At 45.3% G+C, this 27,639-nt stretch overlaps 1 protein-coding gene across 1 annotated transcript in view; it reads right to left on the bottom strand.

Annotated features, from left to right (window-relative positions):
• Window positions 1-2,796: 2,796 nt before the first annotated feature.
• LOC311149232 (GRAM domain-containing protein 4-like) overlaps window positions 2,797-27,639 on the bottom strand; it is a 39,770-nt gene continuing 14,927 nt past the window's right edge. The window contains exons 4-19 of the mRNA XM_084186316.1: window positions 19,888-20,011; window positions 18,035-18,099; window positions 13,661-13,793; window positions 10,939-10,964; window positions 10,644-10,735; window positions 10,257-10,348; window positions 10,040-10,088; window positions 9,777-9,848; window positions 9,586-9,629; window positions 9,395-9,504; window positions 8,804-8,958; window positions 5,503-5,650; window positions 5,179-5,272; window positions 4,947-5,037; window positions 4,312-4,380; window positions 2,797-4,131 (exon numbers count right to left, since the gene is read on the bottom strand). Coding sequence (XP_084042442.1) covers window positions 4,024-4,131; window positions 4,312-4,380; window positions 4,947-5,037; window positions 5,179-5,272; window positions 5,503-5,650; window positions 8,804-8,958; window positions 9,395-9,504; window positions 9,586-9,629; window positions 9,777-9,848; window positions 10,040-10,088; window positions 10,257-10,348; window positions 10,644-10,735; window positions 10,939-10,964; window positions 13,661-13,793; window positions 18,035-18,099; window positions 19,888-20,011 — 1,472 coding nt within the window. The 3' untranslated portion in view covers window positions 2,797-4,023. The remainder of the gene's footprint in view (window positions 4,132-4,311; window positions 4,381-4,946; window positions 5,038-5,178; window positions 5,273-5,502; window positions 5,651-8,803; window positions 8,959-9,394; window positions 9,505-9,585; window positions 9,630-9,776; window positions 9,849-10,039; window positions 10,089-10,256; window positions 10,349-10,643; window positions 10,736-10,938; window positions 10,965-13,660; window positions 13,794-18,034; window positions 18,100-19,887; window positions 20,012-27,639) is intronic.

Raw genomic sequence — 27,639 nt, 5'->3', positions numbered from 1 at the left:
ATGTATACAGGCTCACATTAATCCTCCTGAACCACTGTAAAGGACATGGTAGGTAAGCATTGCAATGTGGCAGAAACTGCACCTAACCTACCAGAGGACTTGGTGAAGCCATTGCCATCATACTGAGTTAACAATTGATGAAGAGGAGTCAACAAGGGCTTTTTTACAACACCTTTTTGATGGTTTGGGACACACAGAACTATAATGATGACTTTTCCATCTTCCAGTTGACAGCCATGCCATAAACTGACATTGTTCAGACAGACAGTGGTGATTCACACAGATTTGGAAGCAACATGACTCCACGAAATGACACCTTTCAATTCACCCTCCTCTTGCAAAGAGTGTCGCTAAACCCAGGGTGAGTCTTTGATTGGCCTAATTAGCATAAACACCTGCTTGCTACTGCCAAAGAGAAATACTGGATGATATCAGAGGAAGAGGAGAAGCGTGGGATAACTGGGCCCAAAATCTGTCCTCTCCAGCGGGTGGCGTTTTTTCATTTTTAGAAGTCATAAAGCATAAGGCAGATGTGACAGGAAGATAGAAATTTTTAAAAAATGAATACTTTACTAAACAACATCTGCATATGAGCAAAAAAAGGTGACTTTAGAGATGTGACCACTCAGGGTTATCAGCATACAGACGTTCTCCATCACAAGACTTACCGACCCAGTCTTCATGCCCTCAGTCTCAAGGAATCAAATTGGCCTAAAGCAGTGGAGTTTATAAGCGAACCTCTAAACATTAGTTATAGGAATCAAACTGGCATAAAGCAGTGGAGTTTAGAACTGAACCTCTGTAAACATTACAGTTATAGGAATCAAACTGGCATAAAGCAGTGGAGTTTAGAACTGAACCTCTGTAAACATTACAGTGATAGGAATCAAACTGGCCTAAACCAGTGGCGTTTAGAACTGAACCTCTGTAAACATTACAGTTATTGGGCGAAACAAAATGAGAAGCAGTAAAATAAACATTTTGGCCAACAACAAAAAATACAACCTGTACATTCTATGCTTCTTAAAAGGCCCAGTGCAGTCAACATTCTGTTTTTTTCTGTTTTATATCATATTGTACAACAGCTGATGAAACTAACACTGTTAAAGTCTGAAAAAATGTGTCATTTCCTGAAAGTTGCTGGTTGAAAATACAATCTACACAGGACCTTCTAATCAGCAGGTTTGCATGGGCGGGAGTGTCGTCTTTCCATGGTAAATTGATTAAAAGACCAATAACAGAGTTCCAAACCTCTGACAATAACAGCTAGTTTTCAGTTTTGCCCTCCCCACAGACCACTCCCAGACAGTCTAGCAATATTCTTGCTTGAGAAATTGCTCTTAGAAGCTATTTTGGTTTACTTTTTACCATTTTAATTGAAAACAAATCAAACTCAGACCACTCCCAGGCAGTCATAGCAAAATTCCTGCTTGAGAAAGTTTGTTGCTAAAAAGCTATTTTTGCCCATTCTAATGGAAATCTATTACAGTAAGATACTTAATTGTTACCCTGATATTGATTTAAAAATGGCTGCATTGGGCCTTTAAGTATATTTAACTTGCCTAGATGGGCTTGGAGAGTGAAAGACCTAAGTTACTTGATGTAGACCAAGGGTGTCATACATACGCCCCATGGCTGGTTTGAGTAAAACCTTTTTTTTGCAGATATTTGGGACGGGGGGGATGACAAATTCAATATACTTTTACATTACTAAAACCAAATCGAAACTGTGTAGAAATTATAATGGACCTACATACTGTATCCAACTCGCTAATAAAAATCACTGAAATGAAAGCCAGACCTTCAGGGAGCATAGAAAATTCCCAAAACGATAGAGGTTTAATTTTAGCACATTTTGAGAGCGAGGAAATATCTTAAAAATACATTGCGGCCCCCGGACCTCGTTGAAGACCTAATTGACACCCCTGGTGTACTGCACAATTTAAACGCTTGCCCCCCAATCCCCCCTTCTCCAAAACATGTGTAAATATTGGACTATAAATTGTGCCTTCCTGTATTATACTTAAATGTCTATACTATTCTACTGGGCCATTTACTTTATATTCGTATTCTTATTTTTTATTATTTATATTTGTTGTTACATTGTAGAGAAGGAACCTGCAATTAAGCATTTCTTTGGACGGTGATTACCATGTGTATCCCGTACATACGACTAATTAAACTTGTAGACTAAAGGCATCAAACAGAAATGTCCTGTTAGATAGATTCACTAGTACTGTATGTGTTCAGCTAGAACATAGTTAAGCGTTTACTTCAAACCCCTCTACCCTTTGGTGTCAAATCCCAAAAGGAAATGTTATTACCGACATTTCTGTTTGGGATTCAAACTAGCACAAATTACCGATATTGCACTGCACTTGACTTGTAGAATTTGTATGCCGTGTTGGATTAAAAATAAAAAATAAAAATTTTAAGAACGTGTGGTTTCGTGATCCAATTGCCAATTTCCGTGAAGTTGCACCTCAGAATCAGTGGAAAGCAAAACGTACATTGCTGCATTGGTTTGAATCCTGGCCTACATCTGTGAGAAAATTAGATAAGGCTTAATTGAGAGTGGTTGAACAAGGCAGTGTAGAAAAGGCTTCTGCTTTTTGGAGATAGCTTGTTTTGGTATTGCTTTACATGTAATCTGTCCCATAAAGTTCTCGCAAAACATTCCAAAACACTCCATAAAACCTACATAGTTTTACTAAACCAATTAGGTATATGTAGAATGTCACATATTATAAATCACATACTGATCTACATAATAAATACACTCTAAGGCTCCAGAAAGACTGTGTTGACTATGTCATGTTTATGTGGTGCTTCTGAATGCATCATGACTCCTAAACATGCACATGTAAATCCATACCATTCCTTTGACAAGACACAAATGTGTGTGAGAAGGTTATTCACTACAATAGCTCCAGTATTCCCCAGGCTTTTGGCTGCCCATCATTACATTATTCCTGTAACATCCCTCAAAATAAAGGCTAAAGGCTATTGTTGAAATTATACTAAAATATCATTAACTGGGGCACATGAAGGCTTAAGGTTTTCATAAACGTGAGCACTATTTTTTAACATAACAAGGCGTGCACTTGTTAACTGACATTTACAAAATGCCATGTAGCCTAGGACCTGTGCAAGGCCACCAGTGATATCTATATCAATCAATCAAAATCAATCCTATTGAAGGCAGAAGCAGAAAGCATTAAGTGGAGCAATGGGCACCAATGTGCGTGCGATAAACACTATGGGAGTGTCAGACAGTCCTGTCAGACAGGCAAGGAGATCCAGCCTCCTTCTGAAACAGCACAACAGTGTTGACAACAAATGTATCCCCCCCCCCCCACCCCACCCACCCACACACACACACACACACACACACACCCCCCACAGGAGGCTGCTGAGGGGAGAACAGCTCATAATAATGTCCGGAACGAAGCAAATGGAATGGCATCTAACACCTGGAAACCATGTGTTTGTTACCATTCCACTGATTCCACTCCAGTCATTACCACAAGCCTTTTCTCCCCAGTTAATGTGCCACCAACCTCCTGTGACACACACAAACACAGTGACATCCAAAGACAGAGTTGAAAACCTCTTACCCCAGTACAGAGAAACAGCTAAACAAGAACCAAGTGTGTCTCTATCCCTAGACACAACAGCCTCGACCCAACCAATAGGAGGCAGGAGGCAGCAATGGTGGGCGGATCCAGGAGTCGTAGTTCCTTAGTTGAGAAGCTGGAGTCATCAGCAAGAGGATAGAAAGACCTTGGGCTCTATAGTGATGGACCAGGCCTCAGATCAAGTGGATACCATATTCACATGCTAATCTATGTGCCAAGGATCCCTGGCTTGGTGGAGAAATCCACCACCTTGGCATGGACACTAGCTTAACATATTTTCATATGTACTAAATGGCCAATAGCAGTGGTGGCTCTCTGTGTACTACATAGCTATGTCTCTGTGTCAGTAAAGGAAGTCCCTGGTGAAGGCAGCCATCTTGGTTTGTTAGGTCTCAGGGTTGGTGCCTGTGGTCATGGCCACTGTCTTCATGTACTGTGTGAAGATGGCATCAAAGGCCTCGTCCCTGTGGATCATGGCACCAAACACCAACGGCTAAGAGAGAGAGCGAGAGAGCGCGAGAGAGAGAGAGTGACAATCCGAGAGGAAAGATGGAGGGTGGAAAATCATCTTTTGACACAGATCAATTTATTAACAGTATATTGACCAACACTACCAGACCTAAATAGAGAGAAAACAAACAGTCTAAAATAGACTGTCCATAAGTGTTCCTACCTTCTGGGTGGACGGTGTAGCTATGGAGATTCCCATTCCAGACCCAGGCAGTACAGACAAGACTTTGTACTGTGGGACAAAAACCCCACAGATAAACAACCTTCACATTCCTTTTTTTTGGGTGTAATTTACCCCCCTTTTTCTCCCCAATTTCGATCTTGTCTCATCGCTGCAACTCCCCAACGGGCTCAGGAGAGGTGAAGGTGGAGTCATGCGTCCTCTAAAACATGACCCGCCTAACCGCGCTCCTTAACACTCGCCAGCCGCACCAATGTGTCGGAGGAAACACCGTTCAACTGGCGACCGGGGTCAGCCTGCAGGCACCTGGCCCGCCACAAGGAGTCGCTAGGGTGCGATGAGCCAAGTAAACCCCACCGGCCAAACCCTCCCCTAACCCGGACGACGCTGGGCCAATTGTGCGCCGTTCTATGGGACTCCCGGTCACGGCCGGTTGAGGCACAGCCCGGGAATGAACCCGGGTCTGTAGTAATGCCTCTAGCACTGCGATGCAGTGCCTTAGACCGCTCCGCCACTCGGAGGCCCACAACCTTTACATTCTACTGCAGAAGTACATTTTTAGAAACCAGTGAATTGAGACATTGGACAGAAGGTGAAGTGAAGATGGAGACACTCACCTTCTGAATATCAGTGATGTCAATCAGTTTGATTACTTTATTCTTTTTAGAGGAGTTTGACCTCGAGCTTGAGCTTTCAAAGCAAAGGTAACTGGGGATGGATAGAAATACACTTAATAAGCATGGAGAAGTAGGCCAATACCTGAACACACAAACTAATACAAAAAACACAACAGGGTGCCAAGTGTGATTTCTACATGTGACAGCTAGGTGTTGGCAGTAGATGGCTTACTTTTCAGTGACAAAGAGCACCCCATTACGGATGTAGTCAGTGGGACTCTTCCTGTCCCTGTTGATCAAGCAGCATCGCCAGCCATTCTCACACACTGCAAACAAAACCAATCGACACACACACACACACATTAGTCTGCCACTCCGCAAACACACAGTCAATACTCCTGGTTTCACCGCTTGCACTGCACCAACATAACACAATAAATAAACACTAAGTTCATCATCAACTATGGAAACAGGGTCAACATGTAATAGGGGAGGAAGCTAACCAGGTACAGCGTAGCTGTCGCTGCTGAGGTTTATTCTGCAGTGCTCTACCAACCTGCTAGGGGGCGCTCATTCTCAGACAGATTGAAGACCTCGTGGAAAGAACCCTTCTTAGTATTGTAGACCCTGCCAGTCTGTTCCTCTAGACTGACACCGCATGCTAGGGCTGTCCCTAGACTCCCACGAGCTACCACTGGTTGGATCTAAAAGAGAAACGGGGGAAAAACACAGCAGGAGAGAGGGAAAGACGGAGGGAGGAGAGAGGGAAGGACGGAGGAGGAGAGAGGGAAGGACGGAGGAGGAGAGAGGGAAAGACGGAGGGAGGAGAGAGGGAAAGACGGAGGGAGGAGAGAGGGAAGGACGGAGGGAGGAGAGAGAAGGACGGAGGGAGGAGAGAGAAGGACGGAGGGAGGAGAGAGAAGGATGGAGGGAGGAGAGAGGGAAGGACGGAGGGAGGAGAGAGGGAAGGACAGAGGGAGGAGAGAGGGAAGGACAGAGGGAGGAGAGAGGGAAGGACAGAGGGAGGAGAGAGGGAAGGACAGAGGGAGGAGAGAGGGAAGGACAGAGGGAGGAGAGAGGGAAACACGGAGGGAGGAGAGAGGGAAGGACGGAGGGAGGAGAGAGGGAAGGACGGAGAGAGGGAAGGACGGAGAGAGGGAAGGACGGAGAGAGGGAAGGACGGAGAGAGGGAAGGACGGAGAGAAGGACGGAGGGAGGAGAGAGGGAAGGACGGAGGGAGGAGAGAGGGAAGGACGGAGGGAGGAGAGAGGGAAGGACGGAGCGAGGAGAGAGGGAAGGACGGAGGGAGGAGAGAGGGAAGGACGGAGGGAGGAGAGAGGGAAGGACGGAGGGAGGAGAGAGGGAAGGACGGAGGGAGGAGAGAGGGAAGGACGGAGGGAGGAGAGAGGGAAACACGGAGGGAGGAGAGAGGGAAACACGGAGGGAGGAGAGAGGGAAGGACGGAGGAGAGCGGGAAGGACGAAGGAGAGCGGGAAGAACGGAGGGAGGAGAGAGGGAAGGACGGAGGGAGGAGAGAGGGAAGGACGGAGGGAGGAGAGAGGGAAGGACGGAGGGAGGAGAGAGGGAAGGACGGAGGAGAGAGGGAAGGACGGAGGAGAGAGGGAAGGACGGAGGAGAGAGGGAAGGACGGAGGAAAGGACAGAGGAGAGAGGGAAGGACGGAGAGAGGGAAAGACGGAGGGAGGAGAGAGGGAAGGCGGAGGGAGGAGAGAGGGAAGGACGGAGGGAGGAGAGAGGGAAGGACGGAGGGAGGAGAGAGGGAAGGACGGAGGGAGGAGAGAGGGAAGGACGGAGGGAGGAGAGAGGGAAGGACAGAGGGAGGAGAGAGGGAAGGACAGAGGGAGGAGAGAGGGAAGGACAGAGGGAGGAGAGAGGGAAGGACGGAGGGAGGAGAGAGGGAAGGACGGAGGAGAGGAGAGAGGGAAGGACGGAGGGAGGAGAGAGGGAAGGACGGAGGAGAGAGGGAAGGACGGAGGAGAGAGGGAAGGACAGAGGAAAGGACAGAGGAGAGAGGGAAGGACGGAGGGAGGAGAGAGGGAAGGACGGAGGGAGGAGAGAGGGAAGGACGGAGGGAGGAGAGAGGGAAGGACGGAGGGAGGAGAGAGGGAAGCATGTTAGACCAGGAACAGAGTGTGGGAAGGGAATTAGCTAAACCCAAGCAGCGTATGTGTATTATAGCAGACTCGCTCAAACCAGCGGCTTGGCTTGGACCTCGGCATCACTCAGAGCATTTCACCGCAGGTGACCCAAAGCTTACTCAGGTGAGCAGTTGTTTGGGAAGCTGGGGTGCTTGTGGAGAGCGTTGGATACCTTGCTTATGGGGATGTGAATGATAGGGTTGTGGTGTGAATCATGCAAGGCATGAAGCGATGAACTAATACGGGACCATAACAATCTTTCAGTGTAAAGAATGAAACGCATCATAAAATACAAAGATAGTCAGACGGGTTTTGGCTGATCATTTGTAGGAATATTCTCCAGAAAACACACATAACTATTGATAAGTATTATAACAACATAAAACAACCTTTAATAATTGTATGTGATTTTATGGGAGAGTAGTTATGATAGACATCGCTCTAGCAACCACACTTTTGGCACAAACTACAAATACTATTTATAAACCACTATCTTTCCAGAACATATATGAACAGTTTCTACCAGTTACTTCCTCAACACACACAAACACACACAATTTGAATATAGGGTTCCTTCTGATCGTGTCTGAGAATGGATCAAACGTGTACATTCAAAACACCATTATGGTAAACTCTTAAGAATTCAACTTTGGTTAAACACGCCAAATAATACTTTTAACAGCACTGTGGTAGATGCATATGTTTAAACTACGGGGCACATTTTGATCCTTCACACAGACACTCACAGTTATCATGGCTCTACTACTGAATTCCAAAGGGGCAAGGGGTCAATTTGGAATGCAGCTCTAATGACACACACAGGTGATGGTGGCGTACACACAGGCACTCAAAAACCAAAGTGCACACTAGGTAGCCCTACCTTTTCATACCCAGACAGCTGAGAGGGAGAAACAGAAAACTCAGGAGATCAGACACTGACACGAGGGTTCCCACAGTCCTAGCTGCTGTGAACGCCCACGTTAATAGGGAGGAACTGCGACAATGACACACATCAATATGAAGTGTTTATGTATCACAGGAGGTTGGTGGCACCTTAATTGGTGAGGACGGGCTCGTGGTACTGACTGGAGCGGGATAGGTGGAACGGTATCAAATACGTCAAACACATGGTTTGATGCCATTCCATTTGCTCCGTTCCAGCCATTATTATGAGCCGTCCTCCCCTCAGCAGCCTCCACTGGTATGTATACGTACCTATGTACAAAAGACTTGCACATATAAACTGAGTATACAAAACTTTAAGAACACCTGCTCTTTCCATGACATAGACTGACCAGGTGATTCCAGGTGAAAGCTATGATCCCTTATTGATGTCACTTGTTAAATCCACTTCAATCAGTGTAGATGAAGTGGAGGAGACAGGTTAAAGAAGGATTTTTAAGCCTTGAAACAATTGAGACATGGATTGTGTATGTGTGCCATTCAGAGGGTGAATGGGCAAGACAAAAGATACCTTTGAACGGGGTATGGTAGTAGGTGCAAGGCGCACCGGTTTATGTCAAGAACTGCAACATTGCTGGGTTTTTCACGCTCCACAGTCTCCGGAGTGTATCAAGAATATTCCACCACCCAAAGGACAACTCAATATTAGGAAAGTGTTCCTAATGTTTGGTATGCTCAGTGTACACAACGCAGACACAAATGTATTACATACAATAGTACAGAGTTTGAGACATACCCGTCTGGACAGTGTAGCGCCGCCGCGCTCCTTCAGCTGGGGGTCTGTGGGCAGGCTGGTCCACATGATGTGGGGCGTGTCATACTTGTCCCTTAGCTTGGGACAGCTCCGAAACAGGAAGTCGATGATGAAGAACTTGATCCCTGCATACAGCCCTGCAGAGGTGGCACAAGGAAAGGGATGAGAGGAGATCCACTTCCATGGATCAAGAGGATCTCTCCATTTCTCTTTTTTCATCTGGTATATCGACGTCTTTTTCTAATTTCAGTGCTTGGGGCCATCACTGGGTAGGTGTAGTGGGGAGTCGCCCCTATACTGATCAATCAATCAATCAATCAAATGTATTTACAGAGGGAAAAACTCCCTGGAAAGGAAGGAACCTAGGAAGAAACCTAGAGAGGAACCAGGCTCTGAGGAGTGGCCAGCCCTCTTCTGGCTGTACCGGTTGGAGATTACTGTATAAGAGTACATGGCCATTAAGGCCAGATCGTTCTTCAAGACATTCAAGTGTTCATAGATGACCAGCAGGGTCAGATAATAACCATGAAGGCTGTTCTGATCTCAGGTCATGGTTTTACATCTTGTACCTACCCATCATGAAGCCCATGAGTTTGTAGGGTAGGAGACAGGAGCAGATGAAGGCCACCCACAGACCGATGTAGAGCTTCTGAGTGATCTCAGGATGCACCCACATGAACAGGCTGAAACACACACGTTGGTTAACAACCTTAAATACACTGGAAACACACACACACAGGTGCCGGCACACACACGTCACTCACTTCTTTATTTTCTCCAGGACATCTGCCATCTTTCCAAATAGATTCTGTGAAGAACAAACATTTCTTGTGAAAACAGCACATCAACTTTAGAGAGCAACACCTCACATCGCAAAGTAGATGTCATCGTGACATCTCTCGCACTTTCTAAATCAAAGGTGAAGACATGATCACATCACATGATCACAGCTCACCTGTGCTTTTTGAGCGACATCAAGAACTAACTGGAACTTCTCTGAAACGGTCAGATCCTCCTTTGGTGGTTCCTGGGAAAAGAAGAAAGAATGTTACATCCCAAACTATTCACCCCCAAAGCAAAAAGCGTTATGGTAACACCCAGTGCCCCCAAATTGGCAAACACTGAAGGCGTAAGGGCTTGTGGAAGGGGGTAGTTTTTTTTTTAACCTTTCTTAGGTAAAGGGAAATCCCAAAAGAGGTTACATCATACACATCTTACCACAGGTTCAGAGACCTCCGGCACAATACTCCACTGGATCCTCCAACCTCTGAGAAGAAAGCGGAGAGAGACAAGTTTGACTCATTTCACAAGCAGATTGTCCATGTCCAAGCACATTGTCCATGTCCAAGCAGATTGTCCATGTTCAAATGGAACAACTAACAATAGGCGATGCACGTTGCAATGAGGTAATCTACCTGGAAATGAGGTAATCTACCTGGAAATGAGGTAATTCAAGGAGAGCCTGAGAATGGCTAGGAAGAGAAACAAGGGGATGGCCCAACCGTGCCACGCTGCATTCATATAGATCTGTGGAAAAGAAAGAGGAGTGGGGGAGGGGAGAACAGGTCACACAATCTATTATTTCAATCTACCATCTCGTCTATACTCATACCAAGTATGGAACATCTCGTTACTATGCAATACATATTATATACTGTTACACATGCAGATGCCAATAAAGAGATATTTTAATGTAAATCTATAAACAAATATAGATGTTGCTATGTATACAGGGGGAGAGATAGAGATATTGATCTTCATTCCTGGGATCTTTCATATGCTGTGATAGTACACGCGTGTGTGTGTGTGTGTACACACTCACAATGAAGGCAAAGGTTGACGTATACACAGAGTGCCAGCTGGATAAGGCAAAAAGGTTCTTCTTGAAGTTAGTGACAGGTTTGGCACCTCGCTCTACAGAGGAATAGAAAGTATTCACCATTAACAAACCACTATCAAGGACTTTGAGACAAAATCATAATTTATTACTACAAACATCTGTCATTGGAATTTTCATATTCTGATTATGAAGATATTTCAGAATATGATATTCATCAAGATACCCCTGACATTGAGTGTGATTGGTACATCTTGTCCACTAAATGCACAGTACTTACTGAGTCGTCTCATGTTTTCAGTCAATCTGAGGACATGGGACAAGAGAAAATGAGTTTTATTCAATTAGAACTCAGCATGACAAAAGCATAAACAAGATTATGTAAGACAAACGCACAAACAGAACTAAACTCATCAAAAAAATAAAATGTCCCTTTTTCAGGACCCTGTCTTTCAAAGATAATTCGTAAAAATCCTAATTACTTACATTTACATTTTAGTCATTTAGCAGACACTCTTATCCAGAGCGACTTACAGTTAGTGAGTGCATACATTATTAAAAAAAAAAATTCTTCATACTTCACAGATCTTCATTGTAAAAGGGTTTAAACACTGTTTCCCATGCTTGTTCAATGAACCATAAACAATTAATGAACATGCACCTGTGGAACGGTCGTTAAGACACTAACTGCTTACAGACGGTAGGCAATTAAGGTCACAGTTATGAAAACTTAGGACACTAAAGAGGCCTTTCTACTGACTCTGAAAAACACCAAAAGAAAGATGCCCAGGGCCCCTGCTCATCTGCGTGAACGTGCCTTAGGAATGCTGCAAGGAGGCACGAGGACTGCAGATGTGGCCAGGGCAATAAATTGCAATGTCCATACTGTGAGACCCCTAAGACAGCGCTACAGGGAGACAGGACGGACAGCTGATCGTCCTCGCAGTGGCAGACCACGTGTAACAACACCTGCACAGGATCGGTACATCCGAACATCACACCTGCGGTACAGGTACAGGATGGCAACAACAACTGCCCGACTTACACCAGGAACGCACAATCCCTCCATCAGTGCTCAGACTGTCCACAATAGGCTGAGAGAGGCTGGACTGAGGGCTTGTAGACATGTTGTAAGGCAGGTCCTCACCAGACATCACCGGCAACAACGTCGCCTATGGGCACAAACCCACCGTTGCTGGACCAGACAGGACTTGCAAAAAGTGCTCTTCACTGACGAGTCGCGGTTTTGTCTCACCAGGGGTGATTTTACATTGATCGTCAGATTCGTTTATCGTCAAAGGAATGAGCGTTATACCGAGGCCTGTACTCTGGAGCGGGATCAATTTGGAGGTGGAGGGTCCGTCATGGTCTGGGGCGGTGTGTCACAGCATCATCGGACTGAGCTTGTTGTCATTGCAGGGAATCTCAACGCTGTGCGTTACAGGGAAGACATCCTCCTCCCCCATGTGGTACCCTTCCTGCAGGCTCATCCTGACATGACCCTCCAGCATGACAATGCCACCAGCCATATTGCTCGTTCTGTTCGTGATTTCCTGCAAGACAGGAATGTCATTGTTCTGCCATGGCCAGCGAAGAGCTCAGATCTCAATTCCATTGAGCACGTCTGGGACCTGTTGGATCGGAGGGTGAGGCATAGGGCCATTCCCCCCAGAAATGTCAGGGAACTTGCAGGTGCCTTGGTGGAAGAGCGGGGTAACATCTCACAGCAAGAACTGGCAAATCTGGTGCAGTCCATGAGGAGGAGATGCACTGCATGTACTTAATACAGCTGGTGGCCACACCAGATACTGACTGTTACTTTTGATTTTGACCCCCTCTTTGTTCAGGGACACATTATTCCATTTCTGTTAGTCACATGTCTGTGGAACTTGTTCAGTTTATGTCTCAGTTGTTGAATCTTGTTATGTTCATACAAATATTTACATTAAGTTTGCTGAAAATAAACGCAGTTGACAGTGAGAGGACATTTCTTTTTTTGCTGAGTTTAGATATGTTTTGGTGGAGGAAGAGTACACATGATCTTGCTGCATTTAGGCATCCTTCATGAGAAAGTATGTGGTGCCTGGAAGAATCTCTTGTCTGACAAGGTCTTTTTGTCTGCCTCTCTATCCCATCTCCACATCTCTTTCAGCCGCCAAAACTAACATCAAGGCCATTTCAACCGCCGCACAGTGAATGCTCCTTCCTTCTCTTCTCCTCTCCACCCTCTCTTATGTGCTTGGATAAAGTTACAGCCAGGACAGTTTGAGTCAGGCTACCCATGACTCCACAGGCATGGTGAACACTGAGTGTTCTCTTTCTCTCCTGCTCTCCCCTCTGTCTATTGTACTTGTATTCAGAGTCCCCATGACTCCAGTCTGCGTCATTCAGGAGAGGACTGAGAATCGGAGAAAGAATCGGAGCCCTAAAAACTGATCCATAGCCAGTTGGTGCAGTTCCACTCAAAAAGGTCACTGTATGAACTGGAGCAGGGAGAGCTGATCCTTAATCAGTCCTAACAAGCTGAGAATGACAAAAGGCCAGCTGCAACACACTCAACCTACCACCAGGGGTCAGACAATCCTCCCACTTCCATAACACCATGGTTACAACCTCTGCTGTGCTGAAAGCCCTGGGATTGGCTGTAGGTTATAATAAAAAGCCAATCAGACATCAGGGTGAGCTCATGAGGACAGTATTTCCCATCATGACAGGCTACTTTATGGTGGGTGCTGATGTATAGCACGCTGACAGACTCTAGGCCCATTACAAAGCCATCAGTTTCATTACCCTTCTCTAAGCAGCATGTACTCTGTCCTCTGAGCCGGTTAACCTGATGACTACAGTGGCGGGCTGGTCGGCCACTTTTATCGAACGAGAGGGGAGAGGCCGAGGGGAGCAATTACAGAGGAAATTATGAAGTCAGAATCTAAAGTACATCATTTCTCAAAGGGAAAGCATTGGTTGTCTGAGGTCGTAGTGGTTATGGCGGCAGTTCTCACCTCTTAGCGCTTAACGGCTCATCTGGCTCCACCGTGTTCACCTCCGGCTGGAAGCGGAAGTCCTCGATGTACGCTCCAAACCGGTTGTACAGCCATGTCTGCAGCCGCGAGTACATGGTCTCCTTCTGCTTGTCTGCAGGGGCAGAGGAACGGATGGGATATCGTTAGACTTTGTTTTGTTGAATCAGGTCTGTTAGAGCTGGGTTGCAACAAAAGCCTGCACATCCTTTCCAGGACTAGTGTTGGTGACCGCTGCCTATACTGTAGGAAATAACCCTGTTATTTGAAATGGAAATACATTTGACCAACTCAACATTTAACTCAACATTACACGACTTTTGCTTGTAGTAGTATGAAATGTTGTAAGCACAACACTACTGTAAGTATTATTTTGGTCAGGCCTAAGTTATCACACTACTGTGTTATTTTGGTCAGGCCTAAGTTATCACACTACTGTGTTATTTTGGTCAGGCCTAAGTTATCACACTACTGTGTTTTTTTGGTCAGGCCTAAGTTAGCACACTACTGTGTTTTTTTGGTCAGGCCTAAGTTATCACACTACTGTGTTATTTTGGTCAGGCCTAAGTTATCACACTACTGTGTTATTTTGGTCAGGCCTAAGTTAGCACACTACTGTGTTATTTTGGTCAGGCCTAAGTTAGCACACTACTGTGTTTTTTTGGTCAGGCCTAAGTTAGCAACAGTATTTCTTCATCTGGATCAAAGTGTATCCAAAACACCTTTCTCTCTCACTCACCACATGCTGTATTATCACTAGGGCACGTCTCTGGAACCAATTAACTAACAGCTCTATACCAGACACCTCATTCAAACAAATAGCAGCCCGACATCACACCCAATTAAAATAGACAACACTGCTTATTCCCCAAGACACATCACACGAGTACCATAAAATCGGAGTCTACAACCCACACAAGTGGCTCAGGTAGTGCAGCTTATCCAGGATGGCACATCAATGCGAGCTGTGGCAAGAAGGTTTGCTGTGTCTGTCGGCGTAGTGTCCAGAGCATGGAGGCGCTACCAGGAGACAGGCCAGTACATCAGGAGACGTGGAGGAGGCCGTAGGAGGGCAACAACCCAGCAGCAGGACCGCTACCTCCGCCTTTGTGCAAGGAGGAGCAGGAGGAGCACTGCCAGAGCCCTGCAAAATGACCTCCAGCAGGCCACAAATGTGCATGTGTCTGCTCAAACGGTCAGAAACAGACTCCATGAGGGTGGTATGAGGGCCCGACGTCCACAGGTGGGGGTTGTGCTTACAGCCCAACACCGTGCAGGACGTTTGGCATTTGTCAGAGAACACCAAGATTGGCAAATTCGCCACTGGCGCCCTGTGCTCTTCACAGATGAAAGCAGGTTCACACTGAGCACATGTGACAGACGTGACAGAGTCTGGAGACGCCGTGGAGAACGTTCTGCTGCCTGCAACATCCTCCAGCATGACCGGTTTGGCGGTGGGTCAGTCATGGTGTGGGGTGGCATTTCTTTGGGGGGCCGCACAGCCCTCCATGTGCTCGCCAGAGGTAGCCTGACTGCCATTAGGTACCGAGATGAGATCCTCAGACCCCTTGTGAGACCATATGCTGGTGCGGTTGGCCCTGGGTTCCTCCTAATGCAAGACAATGCTAGACCTCACGTGGCTGGAGTGTGTCAGCAGTTCCTGCAAGAGGAAGGCATTGATGCTATGGACTGGCCCGCCCGTTCCCCAGACCTGAATCCAATTAAGCACATCTGGGACATCATGTCTCGCTCCATCCACCAACGCCACGTTGCACCACAGACTGTCCAGGAGTTGGCGGATGCTTTAGTCCAGGTCTGGGAGGAGATCCCTCAGGAGACCATCCGCCACCTCATCAGGAGCATGCCCAGGCGTTGTAGGGAGGTCATACAGGCACGTGGAGGCCACACACACTACTGAGCCTCATTTTGACTTGTTTTAAGGACATTACATCAAAGTTGGATCAGCCTGTAGTGTGGTTTTCCACTTTAATTTTGAGTGTGACTCCAAATCCAGACCTCCATGGGTTGATACATTTGATTTCCATTGATAATTTTTTGTGTGATTTTGTTGTCAGCACATTCAACTATGTAAAGAAAAAAGTATTTAATAAGATTATTTCATTCATTCAGATCTAGGATGTGTTATTTTAGTGTTCCCTTAATTTTTTTGAGCAGTGTATAAACGCAACATGTAAAGTGTTGGTCCCATGTTTCACGAGCTGAAATAAAAGATTGAAAGAAAAAAGCTTTTTGTGCTTTTTCTGCGGATTTTGTACACAAATGTGTTTACATCCCTGTTAGTGAGCATTTCTCCTTTGCCAAGGTAATCCATCCACCTGACAGTTGTGGCATATCAAGAAGCTCATTAAACAGCATGATCATTACACAGGTGCACCTTGTGCTGGGGACAATAAAAGGCCACAGATGTCTCAAGTTTTGAGGGGAGCGTGCAATAGGCATGCTGACTGCAGGAATGTCCACCAGAGCTATTGCCAGAGAATTGAATGTACATTTCTCTACCATAAGCAGCCTCTAACATTGTTTTAGAGAATTTGGCAGTATGTCCAACTGGCCTCACAACTGCAGACCACGTGTATAGCGTTGTGTGGGTGAGCCATTTGCTGATGTCAACGTTGTGAACAGAGTGCCCATGGTGGCGGTGGGGTTAGGGTAAGGTAGGCATAAGCTACGGACAACGAACACAATAGCATTATATCGATGCCAATTTGAACGCACAGAGATACTGTGATGAGATGCTGATGCCCATTGTCATGCCATTCATCCACCGCCATCACCTCATGTTTCAGCATGATAATGCACAGCCCCATGTCGCAAGGATCTGTACACCATTCCTGGAAGCTGAAAATGTCCCAGTTCTTCCATGGCCTGCATACTCACCAGACATGTAACCCATTGAGCATGTATTGGATGCTCTGGATCGACGTGTACGTCGTAAAATCTTTGAAATTGTTGATTTTTTTTTTTGGCATACTGGCCCCTCGTGGGAAACGAACCCACAACCCTGGCGTTGCAAGCGCCAAGCTCTACCAACTGAGCTACAGGGGACGCATGTTGCGTTTATCATTTTGTTCAGTATACTTAAATCTCTTGTGGACAGACAAGTGCATAACATAGGATGGTATCGTAGCGTCTGTCAACCGAATATGGGATGCGGCGACTAACAAGGAACTTTGTTCCGAGTCAGATTTTTTTAATCACTGTTCATTTGGACAAATCCCAATTTTTCAGTCATTCGCATCTTTAGTATTTAATAAAATGGGACATTTGACCCATGCTTTGGCTGAGGGTTTCCGTTTAAGGGGCTGGAGACTTTGCTAGTCTCATTATTATCTTATCTCATAACCTAATCAAGCATCTGACGCAATTACACAAGATTTCTGTTCTGGGTTTCCGAGATTATCAAATACCTGAATACGTTGTCTGACAAGAAAAGTAAGCAACCATTGGAGTTGAGGCTTTCAGGTAAATGTGATTTATAGGGCAGCCCCAGACAGTCTCCATACGGTGAAACATCTTATTCTCTACAGATTTTTTAAAAGCTACAGCTTGCACTAGGCCTACATAATGCATTTTATTAACCATACTAGCCTATTTCTTGTGGGGGAGGGACAATACCCATTTGAGGAGTTAAAGCAGCCACTAGCAGTACAAAGAAACCCTCATCTAAAAACAAGGCTGACTGAATTAAGTGAAGAACCCTGGTGTGAGATAAAAATCAGGATTTCAGGTCACAGGGGAGTAGAAAGGCAATGTTCCACAGCCGCATTCATACACGTTTATATAAATGTGTGACATTCCCTACAGAGAGAGAGAGGGATGAAATTCATCCCACACCTTCACTGGAGCACTCCCACTTACAAACTTCCTGTTTGTGCTGCGTGTGGCACACACACACACACACACACACACACACACACACAAGCAAGTGCGCATTGCAACGCGAGTGATGTACAAACGTGAGTAACCCACACACCAGGGAAGAGGAGGGGAGAGATTGGTTTTTGATGGGTAGCGAGCAGAGGCTAAGAAAAGCACATAGCTTCACCTCTAACTCCCACACAGAGATGCCGAGCCCTGAGATTCAGAGAGCCCAAAAGACAGGCAGAAGAGACGAGTCACTCTTTCAACTCGTCTCCAGCGCCTAGCCTCCATTCCGAACCCTTATTAGACAGGTCATGTGAATTTGAATGGTGAGCGAGGTGGAGTGTTATGGTGCTGGAAGCCTCTGGGATACGCAGTGTCAAGTCTGTAATGACAGACATTCTAAAGATTTGTGAATGAGCTGGTCGGTCATGATTCACATAACCCGTATCTTTATCCCCGTTTCTGGCTGACCTGTACTGTTGGCGGTGGGAGCTGCAGGTGTTGCTCTGGGTGGCTGTGGAGCGGAATCTTCTGGTCTAGGAACAGGAGAGACTAAGCATTAGTAGGAGGTAGAGCATTAACCATGGCTTCAGAAAAACACATTACCTTATTGAGACATTATTGTGCCAGACAAGTGAACGCAAAATGCTTAATAAAATATTGGTGTCACTTATCACAAAGGAAAAGAGATGGAATAAGAAAGATGACATTAACGTTTTTTTCTAGCCTTCAAAATGATTTTGGCACAGAGATTTTTCCATATAAAGCAAATGGAGACTTCACAGACACAGATGTGATTTATATTGAATGCGTTAGACATATCACATTAGAGACCTTTGGGTTTAGTGTTACAAAGGCTATGGTATTGAGGGAGTCACTACGTGCATGACTGCTTATTGGCAGCCTGGCTCGGCTTCTTGACAAATTCCCACACCCAACTCCAGGGAGAGGCTCTATTTTTGAACAGGGACCGACAAGACACAGGGACCGACACACAAACAGGGACCGACACACAAACAGGGACCGACACACAAACAGGGACCGACACACACAGGGACCGACACACACAGGGACCGACACACACACACACACACACACACACACAGGGACCGACACACACACACACACATACACACACAGGGACCGACACACACACACAGGAACCGACACACACACAGGGACCGACACACACACACACACACACACAGGGACCGACACACACAGGGACCGACACACACACACACACACACAGGGACCGACACACACACACACACAGGGACCGACACACACACGGACATAAAGCGCTCAGCATTTAAACAACATTTTGTTGTATTAAATCATTATGGTCTATAAATTGTGCATATAGGCTGTGACCTACTTAGAATGAAATACAAATTAAATGAAAAATGCCTTATTAGGCTCAGCCTTTGAATTCATTTTTAGAAACACGAGTTTGGTCAGAGTATGTGGCTTCAGGCTCATGCGATGGTGCCTGGAGAGCAGGCCAGCAGCGGAGAATATCCTCTCCACGCTTGCAGAGTCACTGGGGACGCTAAACACCCTTTTGGCCACGCTTGCCAGGCTGGGCAGGGATGCATAGTGGTTTTTTATTATTCTTTATTTATTGTTATAGGTAGGCCTAAAGGTTTTTAGGCAAAATAACCCAATCAAAACACAAAGCTCCTTGAAAGTAGGAATATGCCAGGCCTATTGGGCCAAAATCAATGATGGCCTATTGTATAGATAATAGAACAAAAATGAAGGAAACTTTTAAGATAACAGATTTTTTGTTTATAAATACTTTGCTACATTGACACAATTATCTGTTAATTAGTTACCCACCTTGTTCCCTTTTTTTTTTTGCATGTGTACGTAGTAAGTACACCATCATGCTTTCGGGATATGTGTCTTTTCAGATTCCACAATGATTCTTTAGTTGTGGACAACACATCACCGCACTCCTCCTCTTGGTCCTCATCTTTGTAAGTCACTTTGATTTTGCACCTGTGTGTTTTATCAGTTTCTTTATGAAAATATTTAGCGAATTCCATGACAGTAGCTAAAGCAAGGGGCTATAGCAGCACACAAGTAGACTACAAATGCATGCTGGGACGGCGTGCCCTGAGCTCGTGAAGTGAGCGCTACTGGAGCGGGCGAGAAGGCCGACGCTCCAGCCTTTGGGAATCTCGCTCCAGTCAAATTGGGCACGCTCCGCTCACATACTCTGGGACCGGCACACACAGGGACCGGCACACACAGGGACCGGCACACACAGGGACCGGCACATGGAAGCCAGCAGCGGAGCGTGCGCACATGCCTCTTACCTCGTTTTGAGAATTTCCAAGTTCAGTTTCTGTTCCAAGTCCAGCCTTTTCGATCTCTCTTTCTCCAGCTCCTGTTTCAGTGTCTCTATATTGGTTTCTTCTCTAAGTTTCCTCAATTCCTCCTCTGAAAAATAGAGCAATGAAAGCCCATAAGTTTGGCTCAGCCAATACACATTTCTAACTGTTACCTAACTTGGTCCTGGTGAGTCACTGCCACAGGCACCTGTACAAACTTGTAAATCTTTAGCCAGTCACCGATATTGATCAATTAGCACAGTTGATGAGGTTATTGGTAGAATCAGATGCGGTGCCTGGTTAGAACTAAAATAAGTATATGCTGCACTTTAGGAACAGGGTTGCCTAGCCCTGGGAACAGAGATGTTTGCCTATATTTATATTTACAGTCCCCAAACCATTGAGATGTTACTTGACCGAGCAGAGAGGGGAAGAGGAAGATGAAGTAAAGCATTTAGAACCTGTTGAATGTAGCACAGCGTTCTGGCAGAGAACACCTCAACCTACTTTATCACTGTAATTGAACTATGACCGTAGACGAGAGAGAAATGTCCTTTTCATAAGCGATGTTCCCCCCCATGACCACAGTATAACATACATAAAACAATGGATCTCAAGACTATTTTCCTCATTGTACTTTTTTAATCCCCAAGATAAATAATTATTTGATATGATTTAAAAGTGATAGGTGAAGGCAATAAGAGCGAGCTAGACTGGTAGGCAACAGGGTATCAACTATGTCAATGTCAACTGTCCTGGTCTGTCAGTTGACCGAGGAGAAAGCCACGGGCAGGTGGCTAAAAACAAACAGTCACTTCCAGACCAGCTTGTAGTCCTTCAGTTTTAGTTTCAGCATTACAAGATGTTAGATTGGACCTATGCAGAACTGATTTGGTCAGGCAAGGCATCTCGAGTATGTGGCATGATTTAAACGGCTTATTTCTCACGAGTCCGCTCCTTTAGCCGTTGGCATTAAAAAGGGAACATTCTCATAAACCCATTCCATAATGTGTCAACTGCAACGTACAGGCCAATTCTGGTCCACTTTGCATCTCCTGATGCGGTTGGTGAGAGTGGGACAGAGGAGAGATGTAAAAGAATGGAGGGAGAGATTAGTGAAAAAATAAGACCAAGGCCAAGAGAGATACTACAGAGGAGGGGGAGGAGGAGAGGAAAGAGAGTTCAGGAGAAAGTGGAGAAATTAGAAAGAGAGCTAGTATTTGCAGCTACTGTATGGCCCCCAATCTGTTCACTGTACTGGGAGAAAGTTCACCTCGCAAGCTCAACTCCACAAGAAATTGATAAAGGACCTACTAGAGGGAATGAGTGGTACCGGTTGTAAAGTTCTAGGTTGAGCAACGTCTGAGCTTGAAGGTGACTGCCTGCCTGGCTGTTATAACAGCTTAGTGTTGTTACCAGCTTACCACAAGGTCACCTTGGACAACAGACGGTCATGCCAAGGATTATTTAGCTATTTGATTTTGAATTTTAAGACCCCTTAAGGTATAAAACATATATATAAAATTGGATGAAACATTGAATTTGGCATTACTGCTATTAGCCAATAGAATTGAATTGAATGTATTGAATCTGAATAACAGATTCAATACATGGAACAGATAGTCCCCCAAAAAAATCAAAAGGAAGTTTGTTCTGAAGTGTCGGTCCTATATCTGAGAGATATAAGAAAGATCAGGAAACAATTTTATTTGTTTTTACATGTATTTATCCCCTTATTTTAGGCACTAATCTATCTCCATATATACTTCCATTCATTTTCTTAAACTGGTACCGGGGACCTTCAGACGAGTCTTGTGAGGCTTGTGAGCGTCCTAGAGCACCATCGCGTTCGTGGGAGTCTCACCTGTCAATAAAGTGGTCATAATAGTTTTTAGGCCAAACCGTTCGGACGCTACAGACGTTTTCGTGAGAAGACCGATTTTCGGGATGTCTCATGGTCTATCAAACACCGCTCTAGCTCTGCCACCTTTCACCGCAGATGCGGAAGGGCGATATTGGCGGTTACGGTGGCTTGAGACGCAGCCCATGCAAAACCCCCAGATATCTCTAGCTTAAACAGACAGGTTTTGATGGGGATTGTTGTATTATGTTTAATTAGATTTCTGCGCGGGCACAGAAATTGTAGGCTAAGGGTTTTAAAAGACACTTTCTAACCTGACCAAGCTAAAATAATGATACAGGGGATGAGGCTTAGCATTGTTGTTGTGTGTTTGGCAGTTACTGTACTGTATGGTCCTTTCAAATGTTACTGTTACATTTATATAACAAAAAGTATTATTTTCACGTGTTTTCATGACTAGTGACATTTACTCTACAGAGGATGGTTCACTTCATTACCTTATGAAAAAATGCTAATAAGAAATTACATTCTAAATGACTAAAATGTAAAATGTAAATGTACACAGTTGGATAATAGACATTTTCTGAACCTACCACACAACATCAAGCTAATTGGAAAATCTGCCACCATAGCAACACAACCTATGACACCCTTGGCGGAATAAATATTAAAGTGTTCCCCTTGATAAATGAGGAACAAAATGGAGCATAGCCGCCCCCGTCCACCTTAGCAGGGCAGTGACATCATGGCTAAGGCCTTGAAGTAACTTCTCTCCTATAGTCATAGTTGTTTTATGATTTCACCACAGCGTCACCCAAAAGAAAGAGCAAAAAGCCCTGTTGTTCACATCAATTTCCACCCATCTTGTTAGCAACAACTTCAGCCCAGAAACCAAGGAGCTGAACAAGGCCTAGGTGATAGTTCTTAATTTAGACATCTGAACAGTATGAGTCATCTGAAGGCAGAAAACAGGTTCTTACTCTTTAGCGCATCCACATCCTGATCTATCGTTTGTTTCTTGCTACATCAACTGTGACTGGGCCACCACGAGACTGGTGTAAACCACATCCTCTTCCTGGTATCACGTGGGATGGAAGTACCTGAATGTACTGAACGTAACTGACATGATGTTGAATCCATTTCAAAGATGACCCCGTCTAAAGCATTAACAAACTGTCTCTAAAAGAGAATGTTCAGGTCTACCTCTTGTTGAGTGAGACGATGTTCACACCATTTAAGTATTTGTATTTCATTAAGGATCCCCATCAGCTACTCTCCCTGGGGTCCAGCAACATTAAGGCAGTATCCTCCACTCTAACAGACAATCTCTCTCTCGATCCCTCTTAGCCTCCAATTCTCAACTTCACCAATGGGTTTGGCCCCCATAAAGCCCTACTGTACAAGGCCTTTTCAGGTCACCACCTCTGTTTCTATATGACTGACTGCTTTTTCTGAATGGGTGCCGCACGGTATGCTAACCTGCTAACCAGTAGCTGCTAGGGTTGCTGCAGAGCCAGGAGGGAGAATAGAAAGCCACTGACGCCCCAGATAGCCTAGTTATGTAAGTCAAACATTTGCATAGAGGCCTTTACTTAACAATGTGCCAGAGAGCATCCTCTCATTATCACATGCATGGCTTCCCATGCCTGGCCAAGCCTCTGGACATGGGGACTGGGGGAGCAGGGGGAGACAGGGAACCACAGCTCTGGGTATGTTTCTATGACAGCGAGTGTTTTAGTCGCCCAATAGGCCCATATCTAAAAGCCATTTAATCTTCACTTCAGATTTTTCTGAGCCAGAGGTGGGTTTTAAAGTTGTTGTACCCAGTTTCCAATATAACTGAAATGAATCTCCGACTTCCTGAATTCTGCTTTCCCACAGTGCCTTGTTTTGGCTAGCTGCCAACACAAGACACTTTTTGTTAACGTCTTCAACGCTGTTGAGGTCGCTCTCTCGTCTTTTATCATAGTATAGTAAATGTCCAACTGTCAGTTTCACTGGACACCTACCGGTATGTTAAGGGAGGTGCTGTATCTTTATCAGTGGCTAACAGGGTAAACAACAGGTTTTTTACTCCCGTTACACTGGCTCGTTAGAGTTCGGTATCTAGCCTGTAATGCTCTACTAGTTAGAATTACAATATTGGGCCTCCCGAGTGTCGCAGCAGTCTATCACTAAAGATTTGGATTTGATCCCACCTGTGTCGCAGCCGGCCGCGACCAGGAGACCCATGAGGCGGTGCACAATTGGCCCAGCGTCGTCCGGGTTAGAGGAGGGTTTGGCCAGCCGGGATGTCCTTGTCCCAACGCGCTCTAGTGACTCCTTGTGGCAGGCCGGGCGCATGTTGTACAGTGTTTCCTCTGACACATTGGTGCGGCTGGCTTCCGGGTTAAGCGAGCAGTGTATCAAGAAGCAGTGCGGCTTGGCAGGGTCGTGTTTCGGAGGACGCATGGCTCTCGACCATCGCCTCTCCCGAGTCCGTACGGGAGTTGCAGCGATGGGACAAGACTGTAACTACCAATTGGATATCACGAAATTGGGGAGAAAAAGGGGTAAAAAGTACAAAATATATATATCATATTTATATATATTTTTCAATAGTGTTCTATGTGAGGTCTTCGCTTCGTTCATAAAGCTATGTATTGTCACACATTGGCGGTAGATGACAGGGGGAAAATCATACAACAATAACCTACTGTCCCAGAATCAGTGTCTAACAAATAGGCCTACAGGGGTATAGAAATGTGAGTCAACAGACCAATGCCAGCCAGGAAATGCAGCATCTCTTCACGCCCTAATACTTTTCCCTGAGAAACCCGAGCTGTCTGCCATGCTTAACAACAAGTAAACAGCGAGTGGTATGACGTCTTCAGGCCGGCCTGGAGATTCCTTAGGTATCGCTATGCAACCTCACCCAGGCATTTCACAATGTCACACAGGAGGAGGTGGACTCATGTGACTCTCCCTTGTGCTGGCCTGGAGCCAGAGACTAGCAGAGGAACCTGGAAACAATCCTACACTGGTTCTGCCTCATGGCACCAAAGGACAGTTACTTGTTATCCACTCCACATCCCCTGATATCTCTGGGGGCAAGCTGTTATATAAAAAGTGCAACAGAACCTTGGCTACTTTACTAGCAGTGTTTACAAGAACATAATCCATAAATAACACATTCAAATACATCTGATACTGCTACTACCCCATCTAACATAACTACAACATTCTAAGCCATTGTTGAAGGTGTAGCCCTGGTTACACAGGTCCCACCCTTAGCGGCGTTGGCAGAAAGTATTTTCAACCCCTGAAAAACTGAAGTAGGGACTCTGCTCAGGCATCTTTCTACACCTGCTACGCTAGGTTACACACGCCCAAGCGTGTCAACAGACGAGGTTGGGTTCGAAGACTATAAAAATGCATTGTGCTTTCTAGCCAGAATAGGTTAATAGTTACCAAGAGCAAGGGAGTGGTCATACAGAATGCTACTGAAGTAACCATTAGTACTACTGCTATCCTCCAGTCTCTGTACGAGTGAACCAGACTAACTTCAATACCTGGCTGCCTTTCTTCTGAGTCGAGTAGCTTATGTAATATCCCCTATTAATAACCACTGCTTTTATTTACTGGCACAGTAAGAAGGTCCCCGTCTGACCTTTCATGTCCTCCCCCACTGCAGCGCCCTCAGGACGAGTGAGCACACACACACTGCCGGTGCCCCTCAAAGTGGATGATCGCCTCCCTACATTATTATTTATTGTGAAATGCTGAATATTATTTAAAATGTTGTGACGTGCAGAGGTCTCTCTAGGATTTACACATCAAGAGAGCAAGGGGGGGGAAAACTAATACAAAATAAACATTCCTGGCTCTCTCTCACTGCAAGGCTCTTCCTGTGGCAGGTTGTGTAAAATGACAGATTGCGAGTGTGAAATCCAAGCTATTTAGGGGAAATGGTAAACAACATAGCCAAGGTATTAATGAAAAACCTATCCAAATACACATACGAGGACAAACACTAAATCAATGTGAATTGTATCCATCTCAAAAGGGTAGGCAACACTGTTGTATGCGCAGTTGTAGAGGCTGATGATATCACAACATGGACTGTCTGTTAGACAAATGTATTGATCGAGAGGCAGATTGGCCTCAATTGATCAGCAATGCAGTGTGTGCTGTGCATGTGTGTAAACATCACTGCGGTCGGGTGTGTTTAACTTAAAGATGCACTATGCAGAAATCGCGCCGCCATTTCCTGGTTGCTAAAATTCTAATAGGTCGCAAATTTCATTTTTTGTGACAAAACAAGTATAGTAGTATAGTGTAGAGAATCATTGTACCATCTAAACCACTGTGGTATATACTACATGACCAAAAGTATGTGGACACCTGCTCATCGAACACCTTATTCCAAAATCATGTGCATTAATATGGAGTTGGTCCCCCCTTTGCAGCTATAACAGCCTCAACTTCTGGGAAGGCTTTCCACTAGATGCTGGAACATTGCTGCGGGGACTTGCTTCCATTCAGCCATAAGAGCATTAGTGAGGTCGGGCACTGATGTTGGGCGATTAGGCCTGGCGTTCCAATTCATCCCAAAGGTGTTCGATGGGGTTCGACTGATGCCACAAAGTTGGAAGCACAGAATCGTCTAGAATGTAATTGTATGCTGTAGCGTTAAGATTTCCCTTCACTGGAAATAAGGGGCCTAGCCCAAACCATGAAAAACAGCCCCAGACCATTATTCCTCCTCCACCAAACTTTACAGTTGGCACTATGCATTACGAGCAGGTAGCGTTCTCCTGGCATCCGCCAAACCCAGATTCGTCTGTCGGACTGCCAGATGGTGAAGCGTGATTCCTCACTCGTGAGAACGCGTTTCCTCTGCTCCAGAGTCCAATGGCGGCAAGCTTTACACCACTCCAGCCGTCGCTTGGCATTGCGCATGGTGATCTTAGGCTTGTGTGCGGCTGCTCGGCCATGGAAACCCATTTCATGAAGCTCCCGACAAACATTTATTGTGCTGATGTTGCTTCCAGAGGCAGTTTGGAACTCTGTAGTGAGTGTTGCAACCGAGGACAGACTATTTTTACACACTACGCGCTTCAGCACTCGGCGGTCCCGTTTTGTGAGCTTGTGTGGCCTACCACTTCGCCGCTGAGCCGTTGTTGCTCCTAGACGTTTCCACTTCACAAGAACAGCACTTTACAGTTGACTGGGGCAGCTCTGGCAGAGCAGAAATTTTATGAACTGACTTGTTGGAAAGGTGGCTTCCTGTGACGGTGCCACGTTGAAATTCACTGAGCTCTTCAGTAAGGCCATTCTACTGCCAATGTTTGTCTATGGAGATTTTATACACATGTCAGCAATGGGTGATGCTGAAATAGCAGAATCCACTAATTTGAAGGGGTGTCCACATACACTATATATACACACAAAAGTATATTTTCCATAACCAAAAATTATGTATTTTTAGCTGGTGTACAAAACCGAAAGTAAAAGATGCAAAAACTATACTTAACAGGAAGCATAGAAATAGCACACATTACATATCTACCACTTCTTAGACTTCCTTTCAATGAGAATGACAGATATATAAAACTCACATTTCTATGCGAATTTGGTCAGGTCGCCCAAAAGTTACATATTGTGGCTTTATTACCTGGTAAGGATTGTGTGTGCTGTAGTGTGTTTCACAATTTTTTTATCAGCATAGGGTTAATCTCTTGCGCATCCCGACACCCTAAAAACCCAATTCTTATTTTCTTTCCATATCTGATCTTTTTTTCTGACTGTCCACACTCAGTTTTACATTTGACCCTTATCAGATGTGCCCATTCACATTGATGTAGCCTCTGAAGTATCACACAGATGCAATTCTC

The sequence above is a fragment of the Coregonus lavaretus genome (genome assembly GCF_964263955.1).
Source record: "Coregonus lavaretus genome assembly, chromosome: 21".
NCBI lineage: Eukaryota > Metazoa > Chordata > Actinopteri > Salmoniformes > Salmonidae > Coregonus > Coregonus lavaretus.
Note: the sequence above shows the minus strand (reverse complement) of the source record. Positions and strands in the feature narration are given on the sequence as shown.